The sequence below is a fragment of the Danio rerio genome, chromosome 9 (assembly GCF_049306965.1).
Source record: "Danio rerio strain Tuebingen ecotype United States chromosome 9, GRCz12tu, whole genome shotgun sequence".
NCBI lineage: Eukaryota > Metazoa > Chordata > Actinopteri > Cypriniformes > Danionidae > Danio > Danio rerio.
In genome coordinates this window covers 39,798,236-39,811,512 of record NC_133184.1, presented here as the reverse complement: position 1 = coordinate 39,811,512, position 13,277 = coordinate 39,798,236, and the positions used below count along the sequence as shown (strand labels likewise).

Genomic DNA, 13,277 nt, shown 5'->3' with positions numbered 1-13,277 from the left:
CATATACAGTTGAAGCCAGAATTATTAGCCCCCCTGAATTATTCGCCCCCCTATTTAATTTTTTCCCCAACTTCTATTTAACGGAGAGAAGATTTTTTCCAACACATTTCTAAACATAATAGTTTTAATAACTCATCTCTAATAACTGTTTTATTTTATCTTTACCATGATGACAGTAAATAATATTTGACAAGATATTTTTCAAGACACTTCCATACAGCTTAAAGTGACATTTAAAGGCTTAACTAGGTTAATTAGATTAACTAGGCAGGTTATGGTAATTAGGCAAGTTATTAAATAACAATGGTTTGTTCTGTAGAGTATCAAAAAAAAAAAAATAGCTTAAAGGGGCTAATACTTCTGTCCTTAAATGGTGTTTAAAAATGTAATAACTGCTTTCTATCTATAGCCGAAATAAAACAAATAAGAGTTTCTCCGGAACAACAAATATTATCAGACATACAGTGAAAATTTCCTTGCTCTGTTAAACATAATTTGGGAAATATTTAAAAAAGAAACAAAAAATTCAAAGTCGGGCTAATAATTCTGACCTCAATTGTACGGTATATGAGACAGCCAACTCAGAACTTAAGCCAAACAAAAAACAAGCATAAAATGTTCAAATTCTTTAAATAATCTATATAAAAGATCTGTATTATCAAATATACAAACAATAACTCAGAAAATACAGATTCCAGCATATATTGCTACACCAGAATTAAACTATTCAGTTACATTCAGTGGCTGTTTGAGGAGACGAAAACACTTTATGTGAAAATATCCAAAGATGCATTGAAATTTCATACTCAAGCACCTGGTTTATCATGAATGGCCATGAAAGTTATTTCTGTGCCTTGGCTGATGTTTATTTATCACCAGAATGAAATATATGAACATTTGAATGTTGTTCTGAAACAAGTCAAGTCAAGCTGTATTGTCATTCCGCTACATGTGAGGACAGTGGAATGAAATGTTGTGTCTCGCCAGACCACGATGCTACAGAAATAAACATAACCATATGAACACAAATCATGAATATGAACATAGTCTTTAAGATCAAGAGTAGACCGCGCTGCCAACTTGCATCAGCAATAAACAAAAACCAGTAATAATACAAATAAATAAATAAATAAATCTGAAGCTCTGCATGAAAAAAATTCCTCATGTACACTCATTTAAAGGGCTCAAGTCATTTTCCACACAATTTTTGCATGTCGGTTTCAATAGAAAATCTGCAATTATTAGAAATTCCAGTAGACATTGCAAATTAAAGTTCAATTAATATATGTATATACAATTTGTTACATATTTCTTTGTTTTTATACAACACATTTACATTTATTTGACATTTTATTTACAGTATATTTAGGAATCCTTTGTAATGTATTTTTAAAGAAAAATTTAAACCTCTGGCGACAATATTGTCCCCAAAGGACAGTGCAGATAAGTAAACAAACACACACACAAACACACACACACATATACACAAACAAACACACACACACACACACACACACACGCACATGCAGCTTTCGTGTACTCTGCTGCAGTACGTACACCATTATCTAACCACGTCAAGTGTGTGGGCTTGGGTTTTGTCAAGCCACACGTACTGCTTATCTCCAGAGATTGTACGCCGCTAACATTTTTCTGTGATGCCAGTGGGTCTGAGAGCATTTGGGGCCCTCAAAGCCCACTACGCTGGAAGGTCCTTGCCCTGCATTTCTTTGAAAATGAAAGTAGATAAATGGGTCAGTGAAAAACGCTTCCTCCAGTGAGCAGATATGCAGATGAATCATGAGGCATGAGGACCAATGCTGGAGAGCACAGTGGGTAATTACAGATAAATCTCTCCACAACACAGCATGAGATCCCGACCATTTAGGGCCACGTCTGATGAAAGCAAATACTTAACCATAAAAAGAGAGGATGATGATGATGATGAAAGCTTTGTGTCGCATTACTTCTCATGCTTCTCATACCTGACTAAACTGATCTTTAAATCAGCGTCTCCAAACTGATGGGTTGCAACCCAAAACTGGAAACAAGTCAACAGTTAACACTGAAGCGGGATGTTTGTGAAGCATTCACAAACTGTGAAAGTACTTTTCAAAGTGGAACCTAATATTAACATCTAATGCGTCACGGTGGTGCAGTGGGTAGCATGATCCCCTTACAGCAAGAAGGTCGCTGGTTCGAGCCCCGGCTGGGTCAGTTGGCATTTCTGTGTGGAGTTTGCATGTTCTCTCTGTGTTCACATGGGTTTCCACTGAGTGCTCCAGTTTCCCTCACATTCTAAAGACATGTGCTATAGGTAAATGAAATGAGCTAAATTGGCTGTAGTGTATGTGTGTGAATGTAAGAGTGTATGGGTGTTTCTCAGTGAGGGGTTGTGGCTGGGAGGGCATGTAATGCTGGGGTAGCGCTGTTGTCTCACAGCAAGAAGGTTGCTGGTTCAAGCCTTGGCTGGGTCAGTTAGCATTTCTGTGTGGAGTTTGTTGGCGTGGGTTTCCTTTAGGTGCTCCGGTTTCTCCCAAAGTCCAAAGACATGCGCTATAGGTGAATTGGGTAAGCTAAATTGGCTGTATGGGTGTTTCCCATTGATTGGTTGCAGCTGGATAGGCATCCGTTACGTAAAACTTAAGCTGGATACGTTGGTAGTTCATTGCGCTGTGGCGACCACTGATTAATAAAGGGACAAAGCCAAAAAGAAAATGAATGAATGAATGGATGGATGGATGGATTGATTGATTGATTGATTGATTGATTGATTGATTGATTGATTGATTGATTGATTGATTGATTGATTGATTGATTGATTGATTGATTGATTGATTGATTGATTGATTGATCGATCGATTGATCGATCGATTGATCGATCGATTAATTAATTAATATCTAATGCTATTTTTATGCTAATAACTTAGCTTATGTCCCCCAGGCTTGTTTTATATTTATAATAAAACAACAGACAAGCAAAACAAGACTTTAATATTTATTATTAACAACCCATATCCAATAAAAACAACTTTAAATTGTTATTATTTTGATTTTCATGGTTTTGATTTACTTTACAAATATCATATCACACTCATATCGACCAATTGGGCAGATTAATTTCTAAATATTGCCATCGGCCATTAAAAATCAGTAAACCACAAATATTACTCCAAAGTCATCCTTTTCAATTTTACTTGAACAAAAGTACAAACTTATTTAATTGTTCTTGTAAATCTGAAATATGTTTGATAAAATGGAGAGAAGTACAATATACAATATTTTCTTTTGAGCTGCTTTAAATCGGTTTGAGCTGACACAAATCAGTTTTATAATTGATACTGAATAATGGCACTGTTCTCTAGAGCTGCTTATTTTATTCAGTTTATTTTTGTCATTGATAATGATCTTGAACTGAACCAGCACTAAACCAAGCTGTAATGTTTTTTAAGTTCTTAACAACAGATTTAGGATTTTGAACTTGATAAATTTGAGTTATTGATTCTACCATCTTCCTTTTTATTTCTGAAATGTATTTATGAAAGTCTGTTGGGTTCAGTGAGATTCTACAGATTCTACTGTATTTGTATTCTGCAGATGAAAGAAAACCATACAGTCAGTCATTTAATGTGATGATGGATTTAAAGTGATGATGGAAAAGTCCTTTTTTTGTTAGAAAACTATCTGTTTAACAATTCTGATTCAGCCAAATCGAACAAGCAATCAATATCATCCTCATTCATTCATTCATTCATTCATTTTCCTTCTGCTTAGTCCCTGATTTATCAGGGGTTGCCACAGTGGAATAAACCACCAACTATTCTGGCATATGTGTTACGCAGCAAATGCCTTTCCAGCGACAACCCAGTACTTGAAAACACCCATACACTCTCACATTCACACACACAGTAATACACTACGGCCAATTTAGTTTATTCAATTCCCCTTTAGTGCATGTCTTTGGACTGTGGGGGAAACCGGAGCACCTGGAGAAAACCCACGCGAACACGGGGAGAACATGCAAACTCCACATAGAAATGCCAAACGGGACTCAAAACAGTGACCTTCTTGCTGTGAGGCGACAGTGCTGACCACTAATCTATCGTACCACACCTCAATACCATCTTTTTTTCCAAAGAAACAGCTTAAAACTATACTGAAAAACACTTTAAATGCAGTATGAATATCTAGATTAAAACTTGCACAGTAGTTTTATTAGAAATCAATTCCGAATACAGATAACACAGTAAATCTAGTTCGCGCAATTAGGCTAAGCATAGTGGAACACCATCACTGTCATGAATATAAAAAACAGGATACGCGAAACAATTATAGACAAGGAATAGTACCCGCTTGAACCCTCCATTACTTTTAATATTCATAAGCTGTAAGGGAAGAGGAGAAAAGAAAGGCAGACACAATTAGACCACAAGGCTATAATAAGATCATCGGAGGCTACAGGATCTGAGCTACTTTGTCATTATTTCATTCTTACGACATCATTTCCATGATATTTCTGCACCATATAATTTCTGAAAATATACGCAGACGCAGGGTAATAAATTGCCTCTCTCAACTTTTCAGAGCAGACATGACATACTTTGTAAATGAAGACACAGACTGGTTGTGCAGTGGATGGATGGATGGGTGCCCCTCAATTGTATGTCTCTTTGGACAAAAGCGTCTGCTAAATGACTAAATCCAAATGTAATAAATGGATGGATGGATGGATGGATGGATGGATGGGTGGATGAATGGAATGAATGGATAAATGGATGGATGAATGGATAAATGCCCCTCCTTCAATTGTAAGTTGCTTTGGACAAAAGAGTCTGCTAAATGACTAAATGTAATGGATGGATGAATCAATGCGCCTGAATTGTAAGTCTCTTTGGACAAAAGAGTCTGCTAAATGACTAAATGCAAATGTAATGGATGGATGGATGGATGGATGGATGGATGGATGAAAGGGTGGATGGATGAATACTCCTGAATTATAAGTCTCTTTGGACATTAGAGTCTGCTGAATGACTAAATGTAATGGATGGATCGATGGATGGATAAATACCCCTCAATTATAAGTTGCTTTGGACAAAGGGTCTGCAAAATGACTAAATGTAAATGTAATGAATGAATGAATAGATGGATGGATTCCCCTCAATTGTAAGTCACTTGGGATAAAAAGGTCTGCAAAATGACAATGTAAATGTAATGAATGAATGGATGGATGGATGGATGGATGCCACTCAATTGTGAGTTACAAGACTAAATGACTAAATGTAAATTGGATGAATGGATAGATAGATGGATAGATGGATGGGTGGATAGATGGATGGATAGATAGATAGACAGACAGACAGACAGACAGACAGACAGACAGACAGACAGACAGACAGACAGAAAGATAGATAGATAGATAGATAGATAGATAGATAGATAGATAGATAGATAGATAGATAGATAGATAGATAGATAGATAGATAGATAGATAGATAGATAGATAGATAGATAGATAGATAGATAGATAGATAGATAGATAGATAGATAGATAGATAGATAGATAGATAGATAGATAGATAGATAGATGGACAAGCGCATGGATAGACGGTGAATATACAATTATATAAGTACATATACGATTCCATAAGTACAATTATGAATGACATACATAGCAAAAAAAATAAATAAAAAAATAAGCAACAGAGCTGTTAATACATGCAACCACACTATTAAGCTTTATAAAACATTCATTCATTTTCTTGTTGGCTTAGTCCCTTGTCGCCACAGCATATTTTTATGCAGCCAATGCCCTTTCAGCCGCAACCCATTTCTGGGACACACACACACACACATACACACACACACTCATACACTACGGACACCTGTACCGCATGTCTTTGGATTGTGGGGGAAACTGGAGCACCCAGATGAAATCCACGCGAATGCAGTGAGAACATGCAAACTCCACACAGAAATACCAGTTGAGCCGAGGTTCGAACCAGCGGACCAGCGACCCAGCAACTGTCTTGTTGTGAGGTGACAGCACTACCTACTGCACCACTGCGTCACCCCTTTATGAAACAATAAAATAAAATAATTTTTAAACTGAAAGAACATCTTAGGTCAAACAAATACAAAATTAACTTACACTTCTGAACTATCAGTTTCCTTGCCTTTTTTTAATTAAAGTTCATCCAAAATTAAAACGTTGTCATCATTACTCACTGTTAAACATAAAAGTTATTTTAAGAAAAGTCAACAGATTCATATTGTTTGTCTCCTGGGATCTTTAAAATATAATTTTAGCTCAGAAGAGTCTGATGATAAAAAGGCAGACTGTACATGGTTTTTGTACATCTTCACAGCAAAACACAAGAATTTAAGCAAATAACATCATACGTTTTGGAAAAATATAGTAAATGTCATATAGATTTGCAATGACATCCGAAGAAACAAACGATGACAGAATTAAAAATTTTGTGTAAACTATTCTGTTAAGGATACAATCATTATTAAAACACAAAAACACAGTCAAAGCTCCCATATGGAGTATATCATTATTAGGGCTGCACAATTTTGGAAAAAAATAATATTACAAATTTTTTTTTCCTACCATAGATGTCTTAAATAGCTTTTTTTTTTGTCTTTTTTGAAAGAATTCATAATTTTTGGTTGATTACTATTAGGAATAATCTGCATAATACATGATAACCAAAGTACAAGCATAGATAAATTCATAAGAGTAAAGATTAAAATGAAATAAATAGTGCTTTTATGATTTTCCTCATACAGAATTACATATATCACTGTAAAGTCTTCATCACATTAATAATTAAATATAAATAATTTTCGAAGTCTAAAGCTTCAAACGTTACAATTTCTTGCGCTTTTATGCTATCTTGAAAGGCTTAATTCACTCATTCATTTTCTTTTCTTCTTAGTCCCTGAATTAATCTGGGGTCGCCACAATGGTATGAACTGCCAACTTATCCAGCATATGTTTTATGAAGCGAATGCCCTTCCAGCCACAACCCATCACTGGGAAACAGCCATACACACTCATTCACACACATACACTACGGACTATTTAGCTTGCCCAATTCACCTGTAGCGCATGTCTTTGGACTGTGGGGGAAACCGGAACACCCGGAGGAAACACAAGCGGACGCAGGGAGAACATGCAAAACTCCACACAGATATGCCAACTGACCCAGCCAAGGCTCGAACCAGCAACCTTCTTGCTGTGAGGCGACAGCACTACCTACTGCGCCACCGCGTCGCAAAAGGCTTACAGTTTTCTCAGTCACTTCGGTGGATTTTTTCACAACACTATTTACATTTGCACAACAGTTAATGCATTTCTCAAAACAATTTGGGAAAAACTGCAAAACCTAGTTGATAACCTACATAAGCGTGTCACTTGCTCAAAATGGATAGCTTAATCCTCAAAAGCATGTATTCATGTCAATGAAAGTGTCAGTGTCCTCAAGATGAAAAGTCTTGACACCATTGTTTATGAACAGGATAGTCAAATGGCTTTGTCATGTTTTTATTATGACAATTTACTCTGTATATTTTTTCCAATGCAAAAAGTCATATTTTGCTGACACGTCCTGAAAATGCTCAAGACAGCACTATATACTATTTGCACCGCCATTTGAAAACTACAGTAAAGTTAGACATCACTGCTTTTAGTGAGGTATCTGAGTACAAGACACTGAATATGCATGTTTCACATTTTTTACTTTATATGCTGTTTGCAATTCTAATTTATTCACAGCACTGTGCAAAAGAATAAATACACTCTTTTTTACATTTTCAGGATAAAAACAAAGATGTAATTTTTTAAAAATAAAATTAGCTTGACAAGTTTTAATAACTAGTTCAACATTTTTGTAATGACTCAAGTACTGAAATGAGGACTATTAGTTGTATATTGAATGGCTATTTAGCATTCACAAGTTTAGTTAATTTTGACTGACATGACATAAGCAAGTGACAATGTTATAAAACAGCAGAGAGTTGTATGAAAGCAATTAATGCTTGTCCAAAGTATATGCAATTTGTTGGAGGGAATGAGAAACTGCTACTATGATGTGCACAAATGACTTATTGTTTTAAGAAATGCATTAACTGTTGTGCAAATGTAAATAGTGTTGTGAAAAATGCACCAACGCCACTGAGAAAAACTTGAATATTTATATAATTTATTTTTGCCAGTAACTTAAACCATCACAATAATTAATTTTCCAGCTCAGACTTTCCCTGTAGCAGAACTTAGTGGAATGAAGCAGAAAGTGTTGAAACTTGTGATTGGTTAATGAAAGAGACTGTCTTTGAAGTGGCAGTAAACTGCACTAACATCAATAGCGAACATTAATTTTTACTTCCACAAAACTCATTTATGTCTAATCTAACAACTCTAAATAAACAAATGTAGAAACAGCATTTCAACGAGTGGCTGGTTAATTAAAAACACTGTCCTTGACGTATCGTCTGAATACTTCCACCAAACTCATTTATGTCCAGTGGTGGAAAGAGTACAGAAAAATCATACTCAAGTAAAAGTACCATTACTTGCCTAAAAATGTAGTGCAAGTAGAGTAAAGGTATCTGTTGTAAATATTACTCAAAGTAAAAGTAAAGAGTAGACCTTTCAAAAGTACTTAGTGAGTATTACGGTGTGTAAAGATGATGCATTCACATCTAATTTGTGGATGTGTGTAAACGTAACATTCTGTAGTGCATTTAGTTTATGCCCAGAAGGCACACAATACCATAAGATGTTAATATTAGGTTAGGTCGTCACGTCAGGACCCCAAAATTTAATGTCTAGCCAGCATATAAGAACAAGTTATTTTGATTTCCAATAACAACGTCAATTGAGGTTGATGTTTGGTTATATTTAGTTTGTGTCAGAAAGTGACCAAAATCCAGCGTCAAGCCAACATCTTAAACCAACATTATATTCACGTGAAATACTGATATTTATTCGTCATTTATGGCAACCAAAATCCAACACTTAATAGACGTCACAGTAGTAACGTCCACACAACTTCAAGCTGTAACATTATTAAACGTTGATATTTGGTTGATTTTAGGCTGGTTGTTTTACATTGACCTCGGCCTGACGCTGAATTCTGACGTCAACCCGATTTTTATTTCCCAACAAATTGCAATGTTGCCATGACGTTGAGGTTCGTCAATCTGGCGTCATGTTGACGTCTTGTGTCTGCTGGATGTTTAAGGCCATTCATGGTCAACATACAGTAAACATCCTTCATCTTCTCATCAGTGACATGCATCTAAACAGTCTCTGGGACAATGCGTGTAAAGATTTTGGACATCTTCTAAGACATTTTTAATGCTTCCAAACAGTTTGCTGCAATAATAAATCGCTCCTTTTCTTAAGATAGTTTATTAAGATGTGATTTACCTATGTGCAATTTGATTAGACACGAATTACAGGACTGATATTTATAATCCCTATAGACAAGAAAAAAATAAAGTAGTGACTGCAGGTTGAAGGAAAGTAGTGGAGTAAAAGTACCAATACTGCACTAAAAATGTACTCAAGGGAAACTAAAAGTGCACAATTTGCACACAAAACTACTTAGTAAATTACAATTCCGGAGAAAAACTACTCAACTGTATTTGTAATATGTTACTTTACACCACTGTTTGTCTAATCTAATCGCACTCAAAAAATACTTTAGCTGTTAATCCAAACTACTTTGTTAAAATGACTTGAAAATTTTTGGAGTTTTTTGGGGGGACAAATTAATAGTTTTATGTATAATCTACTTTAATTTGTAAAAACGGTTAACTTAATCGATTTGTGTTGGAACAGCATGGAGGAATGTGTGAAACTCAGCATCTTTTACAGTGAATGCTTATTAAAAAAAGCAGAAACAAACTGCCACTTCAAACAAGTATTTCTCCTAAGAGTAACTGCAAAGCCACAAAATCAACAGCACATGCATTGCAAACCAACTTGAAGTAAACCAGTGGGCACTAGTGTGGCATTATTAGCGACAGCTCAATGATACGGAATAACAGGCTAACCACAACAGCTGACTGACTGGCTGCCTCTTCCACAGACGCATCCAAGAAACAGAGAGCGCGCTTTTGGAGGAAGAGTGGAGGTGACACTCAAACAAAACCCATACACATGCATCCACACATACAGATCTTCTCCCCTCCCCCCAAAAAACACCCTCTTAAAGCACTCCAGCAATCCTTATGTGAGCATGCAGTCATTGAAGATGATCATACTCACCGCCTCCGAGTCTTCAAATCCATGCAGGTACAGATTATCATACATGGAGATTGAAAATTCCCAAAACGATCAGATGCAAATGTGTAAGAGAGAGTATGTCTCTCTTACAATCACCCAACAGGACTATCAAGGAAACGGCAGTCGCTCCTGAAGCCGGCGTCTTGTATTAATGAGGATAAAGCGTGATCGATCACATCATAGAGAAGTGGGGCTCTCCCCAGAGGCTGCAGAGACCTGGCATTTTATCAAGCTTCCACAAACAGAAAAAGGAAAACAGAGCCTTCCTCAATCAGAGGCTGATGACAAAGCAGCAAAGCAGCCTCGTGATTGGCTGAGTGGAGCTCCAGTCAGAAAAGACAAGTGTTCGCTCTCTTCTGCTGAAGGAGGAGGAGGAGGAGAGGGGGTCTGCAGGGGGCTGACAGCTTTCCACTCCTTGACCATTGGGTTTCCTGCGATTTTTTTTTCTTTTCCGTTTCTATTTTTGGCAAATCTTGGTGCTCCATTTCACCTCTTTGTCTTTCTTTGAGCCACGGTCACATTTAGATGCCTCAATTATTCAAAAATGAGGGATTTGTGTGTTTAAAAAATCAGATTTTCGCTAAATCAAAAGGTGACAGCTTGGATGGCTTTTTAATTACTTAATTTACTTGACTGGATTGATTTTTTATTATTATTAAGAGAGATACATGTAATTATGGTGGCACGATATATCGTTTCAGCATTGATATATCGCAATGTGCGAATCTGCAATAGTCGCATTGCAGGATCTCAAGCGATTTCAAGTGAATTTAAACAATTTAAACACAAGAAATTATAAAGTTTCCTACTTCAAGATTAATAGCGGTTAAAGGTGTAGTAGGTGATCTGTCAGAATTCTAACAGTTAGCATAACAGCTTTTAAAACACAGTCCTGTCTCTGCCGTTCAAAGCCACACCTCCTGAAAGCACGAATGCTCACCCAAGTGACATCACCTGTAGAAGAAATGCAGCAAGGAGGTGCAGGAACTCAAGCTCCATCTTGCTGAAGCTCAGCTTTGCTTATGTGGCTCTGAAGTGAATACCACCAGGGTAAAGGTGACAGTAGACAACCCACTAGAAGTCATTCGCCAGTTAGAAAACTTTAAAGTACTTTATAATACTACAATTCTGAATGACAAACTGTATATCAAGCATGTTTTCAGTTGTGTAGAAAACAGATCTTTTCATAATGTGAAATATTTCATGCATGCAAGGATCGCTGGTCTCACTCTCTCATGCGCTTTGTCCTAAGCCATTTGCTAAGCCATACTTACATGCTATTATAGAACGAATATTCAGAGTAGCATGGTAAACAATATAGGGAGCGCATCACAGGTTGTCATTGTTCAAAAATGAACCAACGTGAATAAAAATCTACATTATCGGTGCTGTTAAAAGGTCCCTGATGAAATTGAAAAAAGTCACATCAATTGTTCACTGAAAGGTTTCAATGGCTGAACAACACTTCCGTGCATATAATTAAAAAAACAACAGAATCTACATCAGCTTTGCGTGACTAAATTTAAATTTAAAATATAACATGACCTGTCTAAATAAACACTTCAGCCATGGTGTCATCCTTCCTCCAGCGCGCAAACGTAACTCCAATATTGATTCAGGATTACAACAAATTTTGATTTAGCATTTGTTTTTACTGCTGATACTCTCCTGTCATTTGTATGTGAAAGCGCATACACGTGCAAATGGCAAATCTGTCAGTGTGAACAGGGGTACGCAGATGTACAAATCTACATTTGTTGACAGACAGTTTGGTCAACTTATCAGAATAATCAGCCTGACAAATTTTAATTGGATGGGGCCTTACCCAGAATATAAAAATACATTTAAATACATTTAGATCATCTACTTTAATCATTACTATCGGAATGGGAAGAGACTTTCAACCAGCACAACAACAAATGTTTCTGAAGACAGTCACCTACTGCACCTATAATTTTTTATTAGTAATTATTTATACAGTGAAGACTATATATATATATATATATATATATATATATATATATATATATATATATATATATATATATATATATATATATATATATATGTACCGCAATACAGTTGGACTCCAGTGGAAACTATAAAATGCAGTTTATTTAATTTATTATTTTGTTCAATATCAGTATCAATCATCCCAATCAAAAAAATATTATAATATATTAAAATATTATTTAAATATTACAGATTATTACAATATTATTACAAAAATATTATTATAAAAATATAAATTAGTGTTTGGGGGGGGGGGGGGGTCACGGGGGAGTCAGGGGGTGTCGAGTTTGACAATTGCTTACAATCTTTGAAAAAATAAGACAATAAAATGTCAAGCTCAGACCTCCATATCAACTCATTTTTGAGAAGGACATGCATGCTGACATAACAACAGAACACAAAACTAAAATAAATATAACTATGGCACCGTAATCAAAAAACCTAATGCTCAATCAGTAATCGCCATATTAATAATGAATAGCCAATTTGTACCAGGAAATCTGTAAATGGAATTTAAAAGCAATGTGAAGGGCATATTGAGTGAAGCCACATTCAGAATCCTTTTGTTGCAGAAAATTACAACAATAAAATAAACATTACAATAAATAAACATTACTTATTTGCTGCAAAAATATACAATACTGTAAAGATGTTAAAACAAACAAAAAATCATTCCAATACACATCTCAGGTCTCTGAATCTCAATCTGTTTCCAAACAGGTCACTCAAACCAAGTTATACTCTGTGAATTAGGAATCCTATAAATAAAGTGAATCTATAAAGCAACCCCATCTTGAGGCCAAATACATCTTCAGTTCATTTTCCGATGAATCTGTAAATTGTCAAATTACAGTAATGTAAATAATAGTAATTAGTGTTGTTCAGAGTCACAACAATTATGCTATATTGATGAGTGCCTGGGCAGCACGGTGGTGCAGTGGGTAGCACAATTACCTCACAGCAAGAAGGT

General features: G+C 35.8%; 1 protein-coding gene across 2 annotated transcripts in view; it reads right to left on the bottom strand.

Moving 5' to 3' along the window:
• Positions 1 to 13,277, bottom strand: part of cacnb4a (calcium channel, voltage-dependent, beta 4a subunit) — a 56,003-nt gene that overhangs the window by 31,339 nt on the left and 11,387 nt on the right. Inside the window, exon 1 of one of the 2 annotated variants that reach the window (XM_005167837.6) lies at positions 10,277 to 10,585. Within the exon in view, the coding sequence (XP_005167894.1) occupies positions 10,277 to 10,321 (45 nt within the window). The 5' untranslated portion in view covers positions 10,322 to 10,585. 2 annotated transcript variants of the gene reach the window in all.